We start from the raw sequence: 22,266 nt of genomic DNA, 5'->3' as shown, positions 1-22,266 counted from the left end.
GGGGTGGCTGGGTGGCTCAGTGGGTTAAAGCCTCTGCCTTCGGCTCAGATCATGATCCCAGGGTCCTGGGATCAAGCCCCGCATTGGGCTCTCCGCTCAGTGGGGAGCCTGCTTCCTCCTCTCTCTGCCTGCCTCTCTGCCTACTTGTGATCTCTGTCAAATAAATAAATAAAATCTTAAAAAAAAAAAAGAGAGAGAAAGAAAGTACTGACCAAAGAGGGAACAATTTAAGCATCAAAATAAATTACAGTATTGGATTATAGCCCATCAAATAAAACAGGAATTCATAAGCCCATTCTATTATAACAGATTGAAAATCTGATGGAGAATAGGATAGTTATCTGGTTTCAAAGAACCTTTCCATAAAATATTTATTACAAAAATTACATATTTTAAAAGAATAAATTGGCAGATACCACCTTAATCAAGTAAACAAAACTGTAAGACAAATAAAAAATCACGTGTCACCTAATAGGAGGCAAGGAGTAAAACTACAGCACCACTTCTGTGGTACTTCTGCCAAAAATACATAACCTGGATCCAATCATGAGGAAGAATCAGATAAACCCAAACTGAGGGACCATACTACAAAATGGCCTATAATGCTCAAAAGTGCCATAGTCACAAGAGTCAAAGAAAAACTAATAAACTGTTCTACACTGAAGGAGACTAAAGAGACATGACAACTAAATTCAAAGCATGATTCTGGGTTAGATCCTTTTGCTACAAAGAACATTACTGGAACAACTGGCAAAATCTAAATGGGGTCTGGGGTTAGATATGTTATTGTACTGTATGTCAATTTCTGAATTTTGACGGTTGTATTATTGTTATGTAGAATGTGGTCTATTTGTAGAAAATACACACTGAAGCATTTGGTGATGTGACAACTTACACTCAAATGATTCAGGAAAAAATATCGTTTGTGTTTTACCTGGAACTCTTCTGTAATTCTGAGATTAATTCAGAGTAAAATGTTAAGAGAAAGAGAAAGGACTGCATTGGTGGTTACCAAACACTAAAAATAAAGATACTGATACTGTGTGTGTGTGTGTGTGTTTATCAATATACACACTCCAATTAGGTGTAACTATTTTCTCTTGAGAAAGACTATTAGTTTTCCATGGCTGCTGTAACAAATTAACAAATATTTAGTGGCTTAAAAGAACATCAAATTATTATTTTATAGTTCTGTAGTTCAGAAGTCTGAAACCGTTCTCACTGAGACAAAAATCAAGGTTGTTGGTGGGACTGCGTTCTGTTCTGGAGGCTCCAGCTTGTCCTTTCAAGTTTCTAGAGGCTTCTCACATTCCTTAGCTCGTATCTCTTTTCCCATTTTCAAAGACACCAACAGTGGACTGAGTTCTCACATGGCATCACTTCGACCTGTTCTGACTTCCTCTTGCACCTTGAGGGTCCCTTGTGATTAACACTGGGCCCAACACAAATAATCCAGGATAACCTCTCTATTTTAAAGTCAGCTGATTAGCAACCTTAATTCCATCTGCTACCTTCATTCCCCATGTAATTTAACAAATTCACTGGTACTTGGCATTGGTGGGGCAGGGGGTACTTACTCTGCCTACCCCAAAGAGTTTCTTTTATTCTGAGATTATATCCTTGCTACTTTTGTGGCATTAGAGAGCTCTTTTACAAAATGATGGTGTTAATTGCAATCATTCTTTTTTTTTTTTTAAAGATTTTATTTATTTATTTGTCAGAGAGAGAGAGAGAGGGAGAGAGAGCAAGCAAAGGCAGACAGAATGGCAGGCAGAGGCAGAGGGAGAAGCAGGCTCCCTGATGAGCAAGGAGCCCGATGTGGGACTCGATCCCAGGACGCTGGGACCATGACCTGAGCCGAAGGCAGCTGCTCAACCAACTGAGCCACCCAGGCGTCCCTGCAATCATTCTTTTAAAACTATTTGTATATAGAGGGAAAAAACCTTGTTAATCCTGTGAATACTATGTAAGTAATACAAAACCTTGTGACATTTTTTACTGATCTCTCGAATGAAATTCTGAAACAAAACATTTCTGTTCCTACAAAGACACCGTATCCTTGATGAAAGATTTGTATTTTTCAGAATATAAGGAACAAATCAATTTATTTTAAAAAGGCAGACAATCCAATTAAAAAAAAAAGTGACAAAGGCTTAAATTGACACCTCACAATAGAGTACATTTAAAGAGCTAATACAGGTCATGGTCTCGGGGTTGTAAAATAGAGCTCCACGTCCAGCTGTGGAGTCTGCTTAGGATTCTCTTTCCCTCTTCCTCCCTCCACTCCACCTCCTCCCACTCTCAAATAAATAAAAAGCCAATAAACCCAAAAAGGTGCTTGATTACAATGGTCACTAAGGAAATGCAAATTAAAGCAGCAAGATAGTACGATTCATCTACTAGTCTGGCTAAACTGAAAAAGGCAGGCAAGTATCAAGTGAGTGTTAAAAGAACATGCAGCAACTGGAGCTTCCACATGCTGCTGTAGGAAGTGTAAAATGGGAAAGTGATTATTCATAACAGCACAATTCACAGTAGCCAAAAACTGGAAATAACCCAAATGTCCATCAACAACAGAATGGCTAGGGGCGCCTGGGTGGCTCAGTGGGTTAAAGCCTCTGCCTTTGGCTCAGGTCATGATCCCAGGGTCCTGGGATCGAGCCCCGCATCTGGCTCTCTGCTCAGGAGGGAGCCTGCTTCCCTTCTTCTCTCTCTGCCTGCCTCTCTACCTACTTGAGATCTCTCTCTGTCAAATAAATAAATAAAAATCTCAAAAAAAAAAAAAAAATAGAATGGCTAAAAATATTAAATATATTCACACATTGGAATACTACATAGCAACAAGAATGAACATAACTACGCCCAACAAAATAACCTGAATGTATCATCCCACAAACAATGTAGAACAAAAGAAGCCAGACACTGAAGTATGTATACTGGAATGATTCCATATATGAGGCTAAATACAAATAAAACCAACCTACAGATATTAGATAATGCTTACACAGAAATGATCACTAGGTGAAATTTTAAGAAGCTATATACTTAGACTTGTACACCTTTTTGTATAATTACTTCTCTAAAAGGCTTACATAGATAGATATATTCACAAAGTACACCAGAATATTATTTTTCCATACAAACCGGATTCAGTCCAAACTCCCTAGTCCTCAGTCTTTCTTTTCTTTCTTGTCTGTTATGCCCCCTTATGTTCATGTTTTACCTGTCTACTCAACCCATGCCTGCCGATCTCTTGATTTTCTGGCCTTTACCCAAACTACTCCCTCTTCCTGAAAGTGCCCACCTCAAAAACAAGTCTATCAAAACCTATCTATTCTACAAAATCCAGTATGAAGCTTTCTTCTTCCACAAAGTGTCCAAAGATCTCTCCAGTTAAAACTAATTTCCCGGGACGCCTGGGTGGCTCAGTGGGTTAAGCCGCTGCCTTCGGCTCAGGTCATGATCCCAGCGTCCTGGGATAGAGTCCCACATCGGGCTCCTTGCTCAGCAGGGAGCCTGCTTCTCCCTCTGCCTCTGCCTGCCACTCTATCTGCTTGTGCTCACTCTCGCGCGCTCTCTCTCTCTCTGACAAATAAATAAATAAAATCTTAAAAAAAAAACAAAAAACTAATTTCCCTTCTGTTAACTTCTACAACACTTCTGCCTCTATTCTGGCACTTACTGGTATGACTTAAAAAATATTATAAATTCCTATCTTCTCAATAGATTGTAAAGTTCTAGAAGAGACAGTTTTATTTAATTTTGTATCTTCATCACCTCCTGCCCCCATAACCACCTCCCTCCACATATAACACAATGTTTTGCAACTCAATTTATGTTCACATTTTTATCAAATCACGTTGCATGCCAATTATCATGGCCTCATTTTCAGCTGTCAACCCAGTGATTTTGCCAAGTAATATTTAAAAGGAAAATGCAGTAGTCCAGCACAATCTAGGAACATACAGTCCTAAATTTCCAATGAAAACCTTGGATACATATAGGAGTTTAATGGTATAAATGATCAATTAACATATTATACATGGCAATTTACAATTTAAAATGAGCTGAGGGGCACCTGGGTGGCTCAGTTGGTTAAGCAACTGCCTTTGGCTCAGGTCATGATGCCGGGGTCCTGGGATCAAGTCCCGCATCCAGCTCACTGCTCAGTGGGGAACCTGCTTCTCCCTCTCCCTCTGCTGCTCCCCCTGCTTGTACTCTCCCTCTCTATCAAATAAATAAATTAAATCTTTTTAAAAAATAAATAACTAAAATAAAATGAACTCAGAAGGGTAAAAAAAGAGAACCTTTTCAAGTAGGTAAGACTAACAATTAGGGCACCTGGGTGGCTCAGTGGGTTTCAGCTCAGGTCATGATCCCAGGGTCCTGGGATCAAGCCCCGCATCAGGCTCTCTGCTTGGCAGGAAGCCTGCTTCCCTTCCTCTCTACCTACTTGTGATCTCTGTCTGTCAAATAAATAAATAAAATCTTAAAAAAAAAAAAAAACTAACAATTGCCCATTTTCCAGTTACGAAAATGAGCTTGGGGGTGCCTGGGTGGCTCAGTGGGTTAAGCCTCTGCCTTCGGCTCAGGTCATGATCTTGGGGTCCTGGGATCGAGCCCCATATTGGGCTTTCTGCTCAGCGAGAAGCCTGCTTCCCCTTCTCTCTCTGCCTGCTTCTCTGCCTGCTTCTCTGCCTACCTGTGATCTCTCTCTGTGTTAAATAAATAAATAAAATCTTTAAAAAAAAAAAAAAAAGATGAGCTTGAGCTTGGCTACACTGCAATCCATGATCAAATGCAGGTCTTCATTTGGGGTACTTATTTTATAAATATATGCACTAAGTATACTAAATTTAAATTTTTCTGACTAAAAACAATACATACTCACTGTAGAAAATCTAGAAAACTTAAAAGAATTCAAAGAAAAATCACCCCAAGTAATATTATTGTGTTTACTAGCACATTTTCAAATGCCGTTAAATATTTTGAAATATTACCCATAATCTAACAAATAACCACATTAATAGATTAGTGTTGATGTGTTAGTTCCTGAGTACAAGGATTTGTGCATCTGTGTTCCAAAAGTATTATCCGTGTGCTATATAATTCCTGGATGTCTGTTTCCGTGACTTTTCAGTGAAAGCCTAACTGTCCTCCAGACATCTGAAAATATCAGTACCATACCTTTGCAGCCTCAAATTTAGGTGCAGAGAAGGGATTTAAGAGCTCTAAAACTACCAAAGGAGTTGTTAGAGCATTATGTATGACCTTGATTCAAATTCTGTTATAGTTCAAATTCTGTTACAAATGTCATTGGAATGACATCAACTTTAATCCTTCCCAAGGACAGAAGAATAGCTTGTAATACTGATGAACTTTTCAGGGCATCACTGTGGATTAATGTCAAGAACCTAATTGTTTCTTTATGCCTTTTTAAAAAATTTTACGTAACATGATGCAAAGCTACCTGCTTTATTAAATAGTGATTTTAAAAGTATCCAACCCAAGGGTGTTGTTCAGTAACCAAAGTGAGAAAGCACTAGTCAGGATAGCACAACAATGAGCAGAATGAAAGCACAACAGCTGTCACAGCAAGCATTTCACTGTTCTATAAATCAAGTATACTAGACTATAATATAGACGATTGCTACTGTAGTACATTATTATACAAATTACTCCCTCCCCACATGCCTTCTATGGGCAGAGTATATTTTCTTGTCCTTTGACTCTGGGCCTGCCCATGTGACTTGCTTTGGTTAATGGAATACTGGCAGGTGTGACAGAACCAATGACTGAAAGGTACGTGAATAACTGGACTTGCTCCCTCGTGCCTTTGCTGTAGCTCTAACAGCTTTGCGTGATTAAGTCACCATCCCTTTAGTCTGAGTTCCAGAATATCATATGTAACAGTGAACAGCCAAGTCCAGAGTCACCCAACTAAGTCCAGTCTATACCATCCAAAGCGCAGCAAAGCCACATATTCATGAGAATAAGTGTTTACCATTGTACGCCACGATGCTGCGTGGGTTTTATTACGTAGCAGCAGTGGCCTGCCACAATGACACTATGACAACTATAAAGACTTACTCCATTTCCTCAATAATGCAAACGATTAGAAAATCTACATGTAAGTCTGGACAAGTAACCCTTCCACTCAAGCCACCATGTGACTTGCAAAGAAATATGCCATCATAGTCCATTGTTTCTCTGCTCTTCAAGGATTAAATATAATGTAAGTCAGGGTACTGGGTCAGACTGCATGGGTTTGATGTCAGACTCCTTACTAACAGAGTGACTTTGTACAAATTACTTATTCTCTCTGGAATCAGTCTCCTTGTCTGAAAATGGGAGTAACAATAATACTGAATCTACTATTGGAAGGATTAGATAAAATAATACATGTAAAGTATTTAGGGACACCAGGCTGACTCAGTCACAAGAACATGCATCACCTGATCTCAGGGGCCATGAGTTTGAGGCCCACACTGAATGCAGAGATTAAAAAAAGTATGAAAGAAACTTAAAACAAACAAACAAAAAAAAGAATTCAGAATAGCACATAGTAAACACTAAATAAATGGGAGCTGTTATCTACTCATGGCTAATTATATTTTAAAAAACAAAAATGAAAAAAAACACAACTTTCCCACTTCTACGGTGGTTATCCCATTATTGACAGAGTCAGGTCAGGTTAAGATCACGAGCTAAGAAGGGAAGTAAATCCTGAAGGGAGAGCCAGATCTCAGGAAGGACCAAAACCTTAGAAGGAAATTCCAACTCAGAAGGTTCATCTTAGGCAGGAAGAAATTGTCTCAGGGTTCTGCGGCTTTTGCTCCCTTACTTCCCACTCCCACCCTGGCCACATATGAAGGCAATCCAAGAACTATGATGGTAATGACCCGGAGAACAAATCACAGTCTTAAGTCAACATTACTCTCTGTATTTATTCCACTTGTTATCTCTGAGCCTTCTCTGTAAAATGTTCTACCTCTGTCTCAGTCAGGCTTTGGGAAAGTAAGGGGAATTATCCCAAGAGTCCCAAAGTATAAGGTGAATCTTGTGGAATACTAGTCAAAATGGTAAGATCCAATGAAACTTTCCCATATTTTTGCCCCCTCCTCTACTTCCAATTTACGGATGCTGGCGAAAGAATCCGTTTTCTTTATAGAGACCAACTTGTTAAACATTGGTAAATATTTTCCGCTTCATCCTCAATGAATTATTATTCACACTTAGAAAGCACTTTCTGTGATATATTAAAATACTGCTAGAAAATAGATAGGATTTGGGGTGCCTGGGTGGCATAGTCAGTTAAGTGTCTGCCTTCAGTCAGGTCATGATCCGGGATCCTGGGATCCAGCACCCACCCCATCAAGCTCCAGGCTCAGTCAGACTCCATGCTCTGCAGGAAGCCAGCTTTTCCCAACTCCCTCTGCCCCTCCCCCCATCACTCAAGTGCGCTCTCTCTCAAATAAATAAAATCTTTTTTTAAAAAAGATGTAATTTTAAAATACTTCAATAGCACAAAGATATTTTTTCTTTCTTCATGCTCTTTTTTACTGTAATGCCATTTACCATAAAATAATTTTTTCTATACATGATCAAGATCTTACATATCGTCCCATCTCCCTTCAGCAAGGGAAAAAAATTCACATCTGCTTCCTTTCTTTCAGGATTTAAACACTACACAAATAATATAGAATAATAAGTGGTTTCTTTTGAAATTTCACTTTCTAATTTAGCAATAAAAAATTTCTGACAATCATTCAAAGCAGCATTTTCTCTACATCTAATAATTCACTTCAGATAATATGTACATCTGTTACAAACATAAATTTTAAAAATTAGCACAAAGAATTATCACTAATTCATAATTTTATACCTTAATACCTATATAAGGTATATAAGAATATCCAGAAAAGAAACTGAAGGCTAATTAAAATTGAGAACAGGTAAGAGATACATAGAAACTTCAACAACTTAAACCAAGAACTAGTTTCAAATGTTCATCCAACCAGTTGGTAATCAATCTCACTGACTCAAAGAAAAGTGAAAAATCTGAGTATTTATTTTAAAATGCAATTTCTTGCTTTTAGATACACACATTTCTCAAGCAAGTAAGAAAAGTTACTGAATCATATTAATTCACCCAGTATTATTTCTGCAGTGACAGTATTAAAGGCAAGTCATGCAGGAGATCACCTTAAGAAATTAACCTCAAAAGAGATGCTGCCAAAATAAACCCAATGTTGTTATTCACAAATTTGGCTAATCCCATTTGTACTTTTAGCACAAACACCCAACTACAATAGCATCCCTGGTAGCCAGTCTCAAAAGGGCATGGCCTCCAGCAATTTCCCTCTCTGTGGTGTCCTTCCTCTTGCCTACAGGTAGAGATTTTTTTCCCCTCCCTCTGACTCTGGGCTGGCCTCAACTGTCTTTGACCAAGAGTAACATTCTCAGACTTCCAATCCAAGGAGCAAGAGAACTGGCATTATGCCTTCTATTTCCTGTCTCTTAGAATGCTCCTTCTCAGAATCCAGCCACTCAGCTTGAGTGAATCCAAAGGCCATGTGGAGAATTGGGGGGGGGGGGGGTCACATAAAGGAGAAATGAAGGTCATTAGGACTAACTGTACTCTTAGCCAGAGGTCCGCTATATGAGTGTAGCCATCTTAAACATTCCAGCTATGTATGCCAACACCCCAGCCAACACCATCAGTCAACCACAAATTTGAGAGAAATAATAAATTGTTTAAGCTACTAAATTGTGGAGTGGTCTGCTACACTGCAAGTCACCTTTTATATTGTCCCACTTATCTATCAATTCTATAAAAAAGAATTTTATATGCCCTAAAATTATTTCATCCAAGCAAGATCAAAAATCAAAGTTACTAAAATCAAAGTAAAAATTGGTTTCTTCCTATAGAAAGTGACTCAACATTTAATAATGTGTGGTGCCCTAAAAGCTGCAAACTACTACATGGCCATCTCCAGGTCCACTTTAACTCAATCAGGAGACCATTATGAAACATTAACTGACTGGTACAAAGTGGAGATCAAGTAGTTGAGAATGTTCCTAGGCTGAAGTCTAATGGGGAGTAAAGAAGATGATCTCATAATGCCTCTTGATGAGCTATAAATCACATTATTCCATAAATTTGACACAAGTATCAAGATTAGGACTTAGTCAACCTCTAAGTTAAAAAACAAAAATAAGCAGCTGCTAATTTTCTGACTCAAATCGAGAAGCTGTCATACAAGTTATTTAGCATAGAGATTATTATTCCATGTAAAATAATGTAAAATATCAAGCAACTTCTTCTTACTCCTAAAGTCCAAAAAAATTTAATATTTTAGAATTTCAACACTGGCAGAAACTCAAGAACCTTCTTCAAACCTAATGGGATTTTGTTAATGATATATTAAAACTTTAGATGTTTTTGAAAGCACGGATACAAAATAAATGAAGTTTTAGTAAATATGACCAGTCTCTGAATATATTCTTTAACGTGGGGCAGTTTAAAGCAAAATTTCAACTAGGATAATGCCCATGTTTATTTAGATTTGTTTTGGCAAAACAATTTTGTCAGGCAAAAACAAAATAACAACTATCAAAGAAATGAGATTTGGAGTGCCAGGTTACAATTACTTCTGAAAAAGTAAGACTCCACTGCAAATAATATCAATATCCCTAAAGCCACCTGTTAAAATAGCAGTCTAGGCATTCCATCATTCTTTAGCTGTAACCACAAAGTCTGGTTTTACACCTAGGATATACAAGAAGCATCGGATTAAAAGCATCAAATATCAGCCTACACAAATTTGCCAAACAAGCATAGCAAAAGAAAAGCAGATACAAAGTTAAAGAACTAGGCTCCAAAGGATTTAAATACACCCAACAAATTCCAATCCAAGTTCATACCGTGCTTCAACCTAAAACTGGTAAGTTACCACCAATTCTGACATTTCCTATTCCCCACTACTTAGATCTCCCCTTATCTCCTGAATTTCCCCACGGATCTTATCACTTCTTAGGAGTCTTGCAATGGTAATCTCCATGGCCTTTCCTTTCTAAGAAAGTGATAGCACCAAGCCCCCATACTTTATTTTCTTTACTATTTAGCACTATCTTTTGTTTTACCCTATGAGATATTAATTTTTTCCCCAAGCTCCTGTACCCATGTTTTCCTGACAGATCAACCTCTTGGTTTTTATCACCTCACTTCGTCCTCGCTACAATATTTACCCTCTCTTTTCGAAGCAGAGTATGTATCCCTTTTTCTGACATTTGTAATTCTGGCTTACCGTCAACACCCCCTTCCTTCTCTAGAGACTATCACCATAGTCCTAGGTCTCCTTAACCTCCTAAGTAAGGTCTCTACCTTTCCAGAGTTTGTCAACATTAGTTCGGCCAAACAGGGATTGTACCCTGAAGGCAAAGGCTATCTCCCCTCCTCCCCACCCCACCCCCACATTCGACAAAACTACAAGTCTCCCACCTGCCCTGGGTTTCTCTCCCCCACCCTTAGATCCCATCTGCATCCCGCCTAGCCCGTCACCCCCCCCTGCCCCCACCCTATATCTCTCCTTCCACTATCCTGCGCTCCCCTTCCCCACTCCTGAACGCACCTCCTCTGCTGGGCCTTACCCGTAACCCTGACACCGAGAAGGCCCTGCCAGCAACCTCACCGCGTCTCTCCTCTCGGCTTCCTCGGCTCTTCGGTAACTGTCCCCACGCCCCCGCTTTCCCTCCAGGGCTCCGCGCGCCGCCCAAAGCCCCCTCCCCGATTAAGCTCCCGCTGTCACTTGGCCTCTCATCCACAAGATGGCGGAGCTGTTGCCCCCACCCCCGGGTCCTCTCCGCAACCCCCTCCCTCCTCCCTAGAGCTCCCGTCCCGTCCCTTCAGCTGCCCCTGCCGCCGGCCTCGGCCCAGGATCCCTCTGCCCTCTCCTCCCGCGGGCGGTCGGCCCAGGCCGGAGCCTCCGCGACGTCGCCAACGCCACCACCTCCACCGCTCCCCGGCCTGCGCCTTCTCCTCACCATAAACTTGAGCGCTTTTTCCTGCAGCACCGCCTCGGCTGGGTCCATAATCACAGGGGCCACTGGGTCTGCACTCCGCCGGGGCCGCCCCCTTGGTGCCAGGCCGCAGCCAACGCAGCGCCCGGATCCGCCTCCTCTTCCTTCCCCCCGCCCTCTCTTACCTCTCAGGCACCGGCAGGGGGCCAGGGAGGACCCGCTGTTCCGTGCACATGCGTGAGCCCGCTGGCTCACGGGATTTGTAGTGCTGGAGTTTCCGGTGGCAAAAAGTGAGGCCTCGACTCGAACCGCAATTCCCGCGGTTCACTGCGGCACGGTCGCGGTGGCCGAAAGCCAAATCTAGACAACTCGCCATCAAGTGGAGAAAATCGGCTGATGGGAATGGTAGTTTGCAGCCTCTACGGATGGGAAACGGGAGGAGGCACGGGTGTCTCCGTGGTTACCGAGCGACGCCAGTGGCTGCTTGCCTGGCATTTGATAGCACGATGGCGACCATTGCCTCACCTGTAGCCCAAATACTGGAAAAAACTGTGAGAGGACTCAGAGGTCCGAGCAGCATCTCACAGACCAATGCAGAATTTCAGGGTCCTTCTAACCTTTCACCCCCACACTCTCCTGAGGACCTTATTCTCCCCCCACAAGAAGTCAGGGCCAAAGAGAACTCACCTCAGGAAATTCTTGGGTGTTTAGTGCTCAGAAGGCATGGCTGGTACTGCTAACCCTGGGACTGAAGCCTTGCACTAAGGGCCTTCAGTGATGGAATACAATGGCCATCCAGCACATAAAGCTTGTAAGTATTCAGTTTGGCCTTGAAAGGGACAGTACGATTTTATTTTGGAGATTGGGTCTGCCCTAACTCTCTCAACACGAGGGTTGGGCTAAAAGTGATAGGCTAGTACAGAATATCCAAATTGATAAAATAAGTGAATTAGGAAAATGCCTTTTCACTTACAGGAACATTTTCCATTGTAAACTCTTTTATTCATCTGTTCAACGAACAGTTAGATCATGACTGTATCCAGACATGATCCTAAGAAATGGGGATTCACTGGTGAACAGGATAGACCCAACCTTGTGGAGCTCACATTCCTAGTATGTTGATATTTTGTTCTAGTCAACTCTATATCCACAGAACTCAGCATACGTAATACATAATGGGCTTTCACTTAATAAAAAGTTTTATTCTTGATTTTAAAAAAGTTCTACACAAGTGCAAAATGGAGAAGATTTCAAAGTCATATACATGAAAACTACCTACAAGTTTTCATAGGATAAAGTGGAATGTGACACAGTCGCCAAATATGCTAAAGGAGTTCTAGGCAGCTTGAAGAGTAGTGTCTGGGGAATAGAGGCTTATGGTCTTTGTTTCGAAGCAGTCAGACCACACCTGGAATACTTGTTCAGTTATGGGCACCATGTCCTACAGACGTGGTATTCAGGAGCATAGCCAAAGCCAGGATGACCACAGGAGAAAATACTGGTGGTTGCTTACTCCAAAAAAAAGAGCACTTAGAAATAACATGACAATTAAATTCAAATGTTTGAAAGTATTGGAAGGCATTTGTAGATAGTCTATGACAATAATTACAGCTGTCACTTTATTAGCTCTTTGTTTCAGGCATGTACTAGGAATTTTATATTCATAATCTCTAATATGGGACGCCTGGGTGGCTCAGTCAGTTAAGCCTCTGCCTTCGGCTCAGGTCATCATCCTGGGGTCCTGGGATTGAGCCCCTGCTCAGCAGGGAACTGGCTCCTCCCTCTGCCCTCCCCTCTGCTTGTGATCTCTCTTTCTCTCTCTCTCTCTCTCTTCTTCTCTCTCAACTACATGAATAAGATCTGTTTTAAAATTTTACATAATCCCTAATATGCATAACAATCTCTAATATTCATAGTAACTCTGTAAAATAGGCATTGTTATCCCTACAGAAGAGACTGATAGAAGATAAATAACTTGCACAAGTCACACAGCAAATTACAATGTCAGAATTCTGACCCAAGTCTGCTTGAGTCCTAAGGCCTGTGCTATTTTCACTGAACCACAGTTCAGTGGCCTAGGACAGACTCAAATTTTCTAGTAATCAGAGCTGTACTGGCAAAGGAATGGACCACCCATTCCCGAAAACAGATAGAAGCAAGATGACTACTGTCAAGTAATGTCTAGAGGGCTTCAGTTTGGGTGGGAGGGTAAAACCTTTTAAACCCTAAGACTCTATTTTGTTGAGAGGTCATTCCTTTGACTTTGTTATCCATAGAGGAGTATGAAACTACTGCTGGATGAGGCCGGCATTCAGTGACAGTCCTCACTTTGTCCAGCCACGTAGAGGTAAGGATTAGTAAAATAAATCCAAGCAGTTCTTGTTTGAAAACACAATCACCTAGATAGTTCATATGGGTATGGATTGGAAGTGAGCTGGCAGGGACTAGGGACAGAAAGTGTAAATCCTCTTTTTTGAAAATAGACCGCTTCTGGTCAGTCCAACTGAGAAATCCAAGTATAAACTGCCTTGGTTTTGAAGCCTCTCCTATCCAGCATAGCTTAGGAATGTTCATTGGACTGGATGTCAAGAAGTCTGGTTCTAGCCCATCCTTTCTCCAGCTAATTGGTTTACTGGACACTTAGCTAAACCTCTCTGGTCCTCTCTCTTGTCATCTGGAAAACAAAGATCTCTGCCAACTCTAAAATGGATGCACTTATGAGCCTGTTACAGGGCAGATGCTCAAGGAGAACACCCTGAATCACTAGAATCTTTTAAAACTTCATTTTACTGAAAAATTGGATTTCCAATATGAGAAATCACAGCTACTACTGGACTTAAATGATCCCAACCTCCTGGTTTAAGACCTCAGAGTAGTCTTTGACTCATTCTTGTCTATTAGTGTCTGTATTCAGCCAGTAATCTATCAAAATGTCTCTTCTGTCCTCTACCTCCAATACTAGTCTGTTCCCGACTATCACCATTTTTTTTGCCTACTTCTCTATATTTATTTCCAATTCAGTTCTGTGACTCCAGGCTCTCATTCCACCACTTGTGACACTTTTTAAAAAATATTTTTTTTATTTATTTATTTGACAGAAAGTGAGAGGCCGCACAAGCAGGCAGAGCGGTAGACAGAGGGAGAGGGAGAAGCAGGGTCTGTGCTGTGCAGAGAGCCCGATGTAGGGCTCGATCCCATGACTCTGGGATTATGACCTGAGCCAAAGGAGGGTATGCTTAACTGACTGAGTCACCCAGGTGCCCTTGATACTGTCTTTTAGATTTCACTTGCATCACAGTTCTTCCCTACTCAATCTTTCTTTGTCTCTCCCATCTCCATTATCTTTGTTTAAATTCCTTATCCCGCTTTTCAGAACTTCACAATCTTACTCAGAACTTCACAATCTTACCCAGTCGCTTCTCCAACCTTACTTCCCACTTTGCATTGGTATGTCCCTTGGCTCCAATCAGACATTCCTCCTACACACCTGCTCAGCATACTCCTGCCCCCGGGGCCTTAGCTTACTGTATTCATTTCTGACTTCTAGAAGTTTTCCCTTTCTCCCTCTTTCCTATTCATCTTTCAAGGTCCGATTTAAATCTTAAAAAAAAAAAAAAATAGTTGTCTAGGGTCACCTGGATGGTTCAACTGGTTAAGCACCAGGCTCTTGATATGGGCTCAGGTCTTAATCTCAGGGCTGTGAGTTCAAGCCCCACATTGGGTTTGGAGCTTACTTTAAAAAAATAGTTGTCTAATTAATTATTCGCTTTTAGTACATAGCTTGTTCCCTTTTCCCTTCCCCCATAGACAATTTTTGCCTTTTTGTTTGTATGGTTCTTGCAAAATAGTTATTCACGTGTTACAATTTTAATTCTATTAAATACTGTTTATATATCTCATTATATATTATATGTGTAATACTGTCTTTTTTAAAGATTTTTTTCTTATTGATTTGACAGACAGAGAGAGAGAGATCACAGAGAGGCAGGCAGAGGGAGAGGGGGAAGCAGGCTCCCTACTGAGCAAAGAGCCTGATGTGGGGCTCGATCCCAGGACCCTGAGATCATGACCTGAGCTGAAGGCAGAGGCTTAACCCACTGAGCCACCCAGGCGCCCCTGTAATACTATTTTTTTTTAAGATTTTATTTATTTATTTGACAGACAGAGATCACAAGCAGGCAGGGAGGCAGGCAGAGAGAGAGGAGGAAGCAGGCTCCCCGCTGAGCGGAGAGCCTGATGAGGGGCTCGATCCCAGGACCCTGGGATCATGACCTGAGCCGAAGGCAGAGGCTTTAACCCACTGAGCCACCCAGGCGCCCCTGTAATACTATTTTTTTATATTGCATTATGTTTCATACTTTTTTCACCAGGTGCCTATGGGGTTTTTTGTGTGTGGGTTTTTTTTTTTTTTTTGCCTATGGTTTTAAAATCCATTCATGTTGCTATGCGTACATCTAACCTGTTGCTTCTAAACACTGCATAGTAGCATGATGATGTGTTTGCCCCATGTTACCTGTCCACTCTCCCAGCAAAGCCTACAGTTCCCAGTCACCCCCAATAATGCTGCAGCAATCAGCCTCCTACATACCCCCTGAGGAAGAGTATCTGTGGGAATACATATCTAAGATCACACTTGCTGGCTCATAGGCTATTAAGGACCCTGAACTGGGCATGTAGTGCCAAACTGAAGTACAGAAAGACCAGAACAGTCTACACTTCCAGCGTACTGTTCCATTGCACTCGGCATCATCCAGCTTTCTATTTTTTTTTAATTTGCCAGTCTATACATTTACCTTTTTTTTTTTTTTTAAAGATTTTATTTATTTATTTAACAGACAGAGATCACAGGTAGGTGGAGAGGCAGGCAGAGAGAGAGAGAGAGACGGGAGGAAGCAGGCTCCCTGCGGAGCAGAGAGCCCGATGCGGGGCCCGATCCCAGCACCCTGGGATCATGACCCGAGCCGAAGGCAGAGGCTTTAACCCACTGAGCCACCCAGGTGCCCCCATGCTCCCTCTCTTAAAAAAAAAAAAAAAAAAAAAAAAAAAAACAAGCAAGCAAGCCCAAAAGGCTTATGCCCTTCTTTAAGCACACTGCTCTGCTCTTCTAATCTTTATCCCCGTAATGTGTGATTGTAACACATAGCAGGCTCAAGCCAGAAATAATCCATGTATGCCTTTGCTTTTTTTCTCATTCCATCACATTCCCTTCTACTATACCCAATGGGGGTCTCAGCCCTGATTGCACTTAAGAGTCATGTGAGGGGCAGGATGCCTGGGTCGCTCGTTGAATGTCTGACTCTTAATCTCACCTGAGTGGCTTTATTTATTTGTTTGTTTGTTTGTTTATAAGTAGGCTATACGTCCACTGTAGAGCCCAGTGCAGGGCTTGAACTCACAATCCTGAGCTTAAGACCTGTGCTGAGGGTCACCTGGGTAGCTCAGCTGAGGAAGCCTCTGACTCCTGGTTTTAGCTCATGTCATGATTTCAGGGTCGTGAGATTGAGCCCCATGTTGGGCTCCACGCTTAGTGCAGAGCCTGCTTGAGTTTCTCTCCCTCTCTCTCCATCCTTCCTCTCCCCTCACTCATGCACACATTCTCTCTCTCTCTCTCAAATTAATTAATTAATTAAATCTTTAAAAAATGATCTGAGCTGAGATCAAGAGTCAGCCATTTAACCAACTGAGCCATCCAGTATCCCCAGCTGCCTAGGGGCTTTAAAACAAAAATTAATGCTGAAGCTCTGCTCCCCAGGTACCTTGGCAATGGTAATTGCAAAAGGTCCCCAGGGTAGTTCTAATCTGTAGCCAGATTTGAGAGCACTGCCTTGGAGTTTAGACGCCCAGTGCCTTCTTGCTGACCTCTGGCTACTCAGAGTTCCCCTCCATTCCTAACTTGTCTTCAAAACTCTAGAATTCCTTCTCCTCCCACCCTGGGTCAAGACATCCAGCGAAGGTGGGAAAGATTACTTGATTTCAGTTGGCAGGAAAGACCCTGTTTTAGTTCTGGGCTGAAGAACTTCTCCCTTCCCCTTACTTCCTTGTTCTCATAAAAGGCCAGGAGTCAATGACTTCTGAGTTTGTTGACCCCCATTGGGGTTCTATATTCTTATACTTAAGTAAAAGGAGTCACTATTACAAGTGATCAGAGTTGGGTCCCTCCACAACGGTTATCACTGTCACAGTCCTAGGTTATCCTTATCTAGACAGAGCAATCAGTCCCCTTCATGGCAGTTCTGAGGAGTGGGGATGGCATGGGATGGTGCTGGTCCCACAAGAAAGTGTTCCAGGCAAACGTAATTGCATTTTTGATGGCGCATTCTGAGAATCAAAACAGGCCCAGGTGACTTTGGGGGAAGAGTGGGACTAGATGAGACTGCAGAGAACAATGGCATCAGGCTCTCTAGGCAAGCATATTCTGGTCAGATGAACCAGCTCACAACCTTTCAAACTGAGGTCATAACCTATGCCCTACCAGCTATAAAATTTTTGACTTTCACCCCAGTTTATAGGTCACATTAAGGAATTTAGAATTTATACTGAGGGCTTTAAGAAACTCCTGAAAAAAATTTTTTAAAGATTTTTTAAATTTATTTATTTGACAGACAGAGATCACAAGTAGGCAGAGAGAGGGGGGAGCAGGCCCCTGCTGAGCAGAGAGCCTGATGCAAGGCTTGATCCCAGGACCCTGGGATCATGACCTGAGCCGAGGGCAGAGGCTTTAACCCACCGAGCCACCCAGGCGCCCCAAGAAACTCCTGAAAAATTTTAAGCAGGGCTACAGCATGGTCACATTTGTATGTTTAGAAAATCATTTATGGCTGGAAGCTGGGAAAAGGATGATGAAGTTGCTGAAATCCTCCTGGGAGAGATGATGGAGGCCTGATGAGGGAGATGACGAGAACAGAAAGAAGTAAACAGATTCCAGAGATATTGAGGAGAGAGAATCTATAGGACTTATCCACACAGAATTGGATATGTTACGGACAATGTCAAAGGGATGTGTCAAAGATGACTTCTAGGTATCTGGCCCAGGAAACAGGATGAATGAGGAGTGCCGTTATTTGAGACAAGGAACACAATAGAAGGAACAGGGGGTAGGAGGATAATCAGTTCTTTTTTGGACATATTGCTTTAAGGTGCCGGCAAGACTAACACGCGGAGTCAGATGTTGAGGAAGCAGCTGAATATTTGGGACGGAAACTGGAGAAAGAGGCCTGGGCTGCAGATCGGGATCTTCAGCATATACCAGTAATTGCAGCAACCCCCCCCCACCCCCAGCCCTGGAAGAATGACATCACCCAGAGCAAGTGTAAGCAGTATCAAGAGCAGCAGGTCCAGGGCAGAGACCTGCAGAACCTTGAGGTTTGCAGGATGTGCAGAAGAGGAGCTAGCCAAAGAGCCCAGGAAGCGACCAGAGAGGTAGAAGGGAAAAGCAGCAAGTGTGCTTTCCTTGGTGAGAGGCAGTTACCATACAGTTGTGAACTGAGTGGCTCTCAAGGAAAGGAGTGAAGAGAGAGCGCAATGGTTAGAGGTAGAAGCTCAGGGTCTAGAGACCATGTTCATTGTTTTATTTAAAAGAAGGGGGATGGGGCGCCTGGGTGGCTCAGTGGGTTAAGCCTCTGCCTTCGGCTCAGGTCATGATCTTGGGGTCCTGGGATTGAGCCCCACATCGGGCTCTCTGCTCAGTGAGGAGCCTGCTTCCCCCTCTCTCTCTGCCTGCCTCTCTCCCTACTTGTGATCTCTCTGTCAAATAAATAAAATCTTTTAAAAAATTAAAAAAATAAATAAAAGAAAGGGGACTTTAGTTCAAAGGAAACTGAAGAGGTATGACACCTAAATGCAGTGACTCATCCCCAATTGGACCATCGAAGAACACACACACATACACAGACACGCAGACACACGGAAGAGAAAACAGCTGTACAAGACACTAGTGGGACAGTCAGGGAAAACAGAATGTTGGCTGTATATTAGATAATAGTATTATATGAATATTAAATTTCCTGGGTGTGAGAATTTTATTGTGAAAATCAGAAAATGTCCCAGTCCTTAGGATATATGCTAAAGTATTTAGAACGAAATGTTATGATGTCTCCAACTAAATCTCAAGTGGTTTAGGGAAAAAGAAGCACGTGCAGGCATGTGTGTGTGTGTGTGTGTGTGTGTGTGTGTGTGTGTGGAGAGAGAGAGAGAGAAGGAGGGAGGGAGAGAACTAAAGCAAATGTGGCAAAAAGTAATTTATGAATCTAGGTGAAGGGTTATGGGTTTTCACTGTGCTCTTCTTGCAACTTTCCTAAAGGTTTGAAATTTTCCAAAATAAAAACTTAGGCATAAAAGGGGCACCTGGGTGGCTCAATCAGTTTAGCAACCGACTCTTGATTTCGCACACAGAACTGGAACCGGCTTAAGATTCTCTCTCTCTCCTCCTCTCCCTCTGCCCCTCAACCACTCACACATGCACGCAACCACCCTCTGTCTCTAAAAAATAATAATAATAATAAAATGAAAACTTAGGGAATAGTAAGAAGTGTGACTTGAGCATATTTAACTGCTGATGGAAAGGATCCATTAGAAAGAAAGGTTGAAGGTAAAAGACAAAGAGACGGGATAATGATGGAGCTAGGTCCTGAGCAGATAAGACAGAATAAGATCAATCAGGATGGAGGGATTAGCCTCCTGTGACAGAAAGAAAGAAGGAGAGTGTGTGTGCAAAATGAGGTTTGGTATGGAGCTATAGGAGAGAGATTAAGGAAGTCCCCTTCTGATGGGTGTTGAAAAAGGTAACTTGGGGTGCCTGGGTGGCTCAGTGGGTTAAAGCCTCTGCCTTCGGCTTTGGTCATGATCCCAGGGTCCTAGGATCAAGCCTCGCATCCGGCTCTCTGCTCGGCAGGGAATCTGCTTCCCCCACCCCCCCGCCTGCCTCTCTGTCTACTTGTGATCTGTCAAATAAAGAAACAAATAAAATCTTTAAAAAAAAAAAAAGGCAACTAGCAATCTTTGCCACATAAAAAAATGAGCTTTTTGCATTTTCTGCTCTTCTAGATTTTGTTATCCCCTTTCTTTCATTCATTAGCACAATCAAAATGTAGCTTGTCTTAGATTAGATGAATGCTGCTCTAGACCAGTGGTTCTCAGTTGGGGGCAATGTTGTTCCCTAGAGGTCATTTAGCAATATTTGTGCTCCAAGCCTGTGCAGCAGGAGGTTGCTTTGGAGGACATAGGATATCTGACTCTTTTCAAGGATACAATCTAGAAGTCCAATAAAACAGTTCTGCTGTATCTCATTGGTAACTGTGTGACTTTGGGCAAGTTACCTGACCCCCCCCCCATTACTCAGTCAGTAAAATGGGGACCATAATAGTTCCTATCTCATTGGGCTGCTCTGAGCATTCATAGAAAGTCCTTACAACATTACCTGGCAGGACTCCTGGATGACTCAGTCATTAAGCGTCTGCCATCAGCTTGAGTCGTGGTCCCAGGGTCTTGGGATCTAGCCCCACATCGGGCTCCCTGCCCAGCAGGAAGCTTGCTTCTTCCCCACTCTCCTTGCTTGTGTTCCCTCTTGCACTGTGCCTCTGTCAAATAAATGAATAAAAATCTTTAAAAAAAAAAAAAGGAATATTACCTGCCAATAATATGGACTCAATAACTGTTAGCAACTAAGTCTAAATTTCACATAATGTGCATCAGTACAATCAAGATGGGCTCGATTTACTTGTACCTTCTCCTTCCCGAACAATTTAGGTTAAAACCATTATATAGGGCAGAACAAGGTTGATGTCTATGCTGAGAGATAGTCTGGCATGGGGTGCTGGAGCCCCAGTGGTGTGCTGAGGACATCTATGTGGAAGAAGAAGCCTAGCATCAGGGATGGAAGATTGGCTACACAAACACACAAACACACACACACACACACACACACACATTCGTTTCTAGCTCTGCCCAGTGAGAGGGCCTTGGAGCAGCAGTACCCAATTACAATGAGTATAATGAGTACATGTAGCATCCAGATCTTAGCTTCTAAATGCCATTCTCCACTAAAACAAATCAATACTCCTTGGAGAAATGGCTGATTCCAGGGCTAGGACAAGGAAAGTACAAGATGAGCCCAGAACATTTCATGCCAGGACACAAGGAAGTGCTCAAAGAATCACGGAGATATGTCAAAAGGACACATCGTTTCATAGTATCCCCTCCCCCAAATACTTAACGATTTGAAAAAGAAAAAGGCAAGTTCACAGTGGAGAAGCCTGGCAGACGAAACTTCGATCAAGTGATCTAAGTGAACCTCAGAACAGGGCAAATTGCAATTGTGTGCCCCAGACAGAATGCAATGAGAAGAAAACAGATGTGGTTGTTACCTGTAATTCCAATAATTCTTGCCTCCTGGTCTTCACATCCCTCCTGTACTGAATAGAGCTGACTTGTGTAGCCAGTAAGGTATTCCAGAAATGAGGGTGACTCCCAAGGCTAGGTTATAAAAAGCTCTTGTGTTTCGCCTTACTCACTTGACGCCCTTGCTCTGGGGGAAATAAGCTGCCATCTTGTGAGGACCCTCAAGCAGCCCTGTAGAGAGGTCCCCATGGAAGGAACCGAAGCCTCCTTTTTTTTTTTTTTTTTTTTTTTAGATTTTCTTTATTTATTTGACAGAGAGAGAGCAAGGAGAGGCAGGTGGAGTGGGAGAGGGAGAAGCAGGCCCCCTACTGAGCAGGGAGCCCAATGTGGGGCTTGAGCCCAGGACCTGAGCTGAAAGCAGCCACTTAATCCACTGAGCCACCCAGGTGCTCCAGAACTGAAGCCTTCTGCCAAGAGTCAGCACCAAATAGCTAACAACATGAGTGAGCCATCATGGAGAGGATCCAGTAGCCCCAGTTAAGCCTTCAGATGACTACAACCCCAACCAACATCTTGACTCCAACATCATGAGACACTAGACGAAGACTCAGCTAGAGCCGTTCCTAAATTACTGACCCACATAAGGTAATGTTTGTTGTTCTAAGCTCTTGAGTCTGGGGGTTATTTGTTATGTAGCAGTATACAACAATACAGATTCTCCCATAGATAGTGCAACGCCAGCACCTAAATACAGTCGTAGTATCTCATTTATTAATAGCAGTATCCAAATCAGAAACCCCGTCTTAAAGGGACAACAAGTATTCACTTCAGTTATAAAGAGATACTTTATATATTTGCTGCATATTTTTCTCAGTTTGGGAGTTCATCAGCCTTTTGTACAGACAAAGC

The 22,266-nt window shown here is 42.3% G+C and overlaps 1 protein-coding gene across 1 annotated transcript in view; it reads right to left on the bottom strand.

The window, feature by feature from the left end:
• The window catches only part of LOC111145162 (beta-transducin repeat containing E3 ubiquitin protein ligase), a 218,970-nt gene extending 207,858 nt beyond the window's left edge, over positions 1–11,112 (bottom strand). Inside the window, exon 1 of the mRNA XM_022499860.1 lies at positions 11,047–11,112. Within this exon, the coding sequence (XP_022355568.1) occupies positions 11,047–11,094 (48 nt within the window). The 5' untranslated portion in view covers positions 11,095–11,112. The remainder of the gene's footprint in view (positions 1–11,046) is intronic.
• Positions 11,113–22,266: the final 11,154 nt, after the last annotated feature.

The sequence above is a fragment of the Enhydra lutris genome, unplaced genomic scaffold, assembly GCF_002288905.1.
Source record: "Enhydra lutris kenyoni isolate GAN:26980312 unplaced genomic scaffold, ASM228890v2 scaffoldscaffold12, whole genome shotgun sequence".
Taxonomy (NCBI): Eukaryota; Metazoa; Chordata; class Mammalia; order Carnivora; family Mustelidae; genus Enhydra; species Enhydra lutris.
This window is presented reverse-complemented; position numbering and strand designations above follow the sequence as displayed.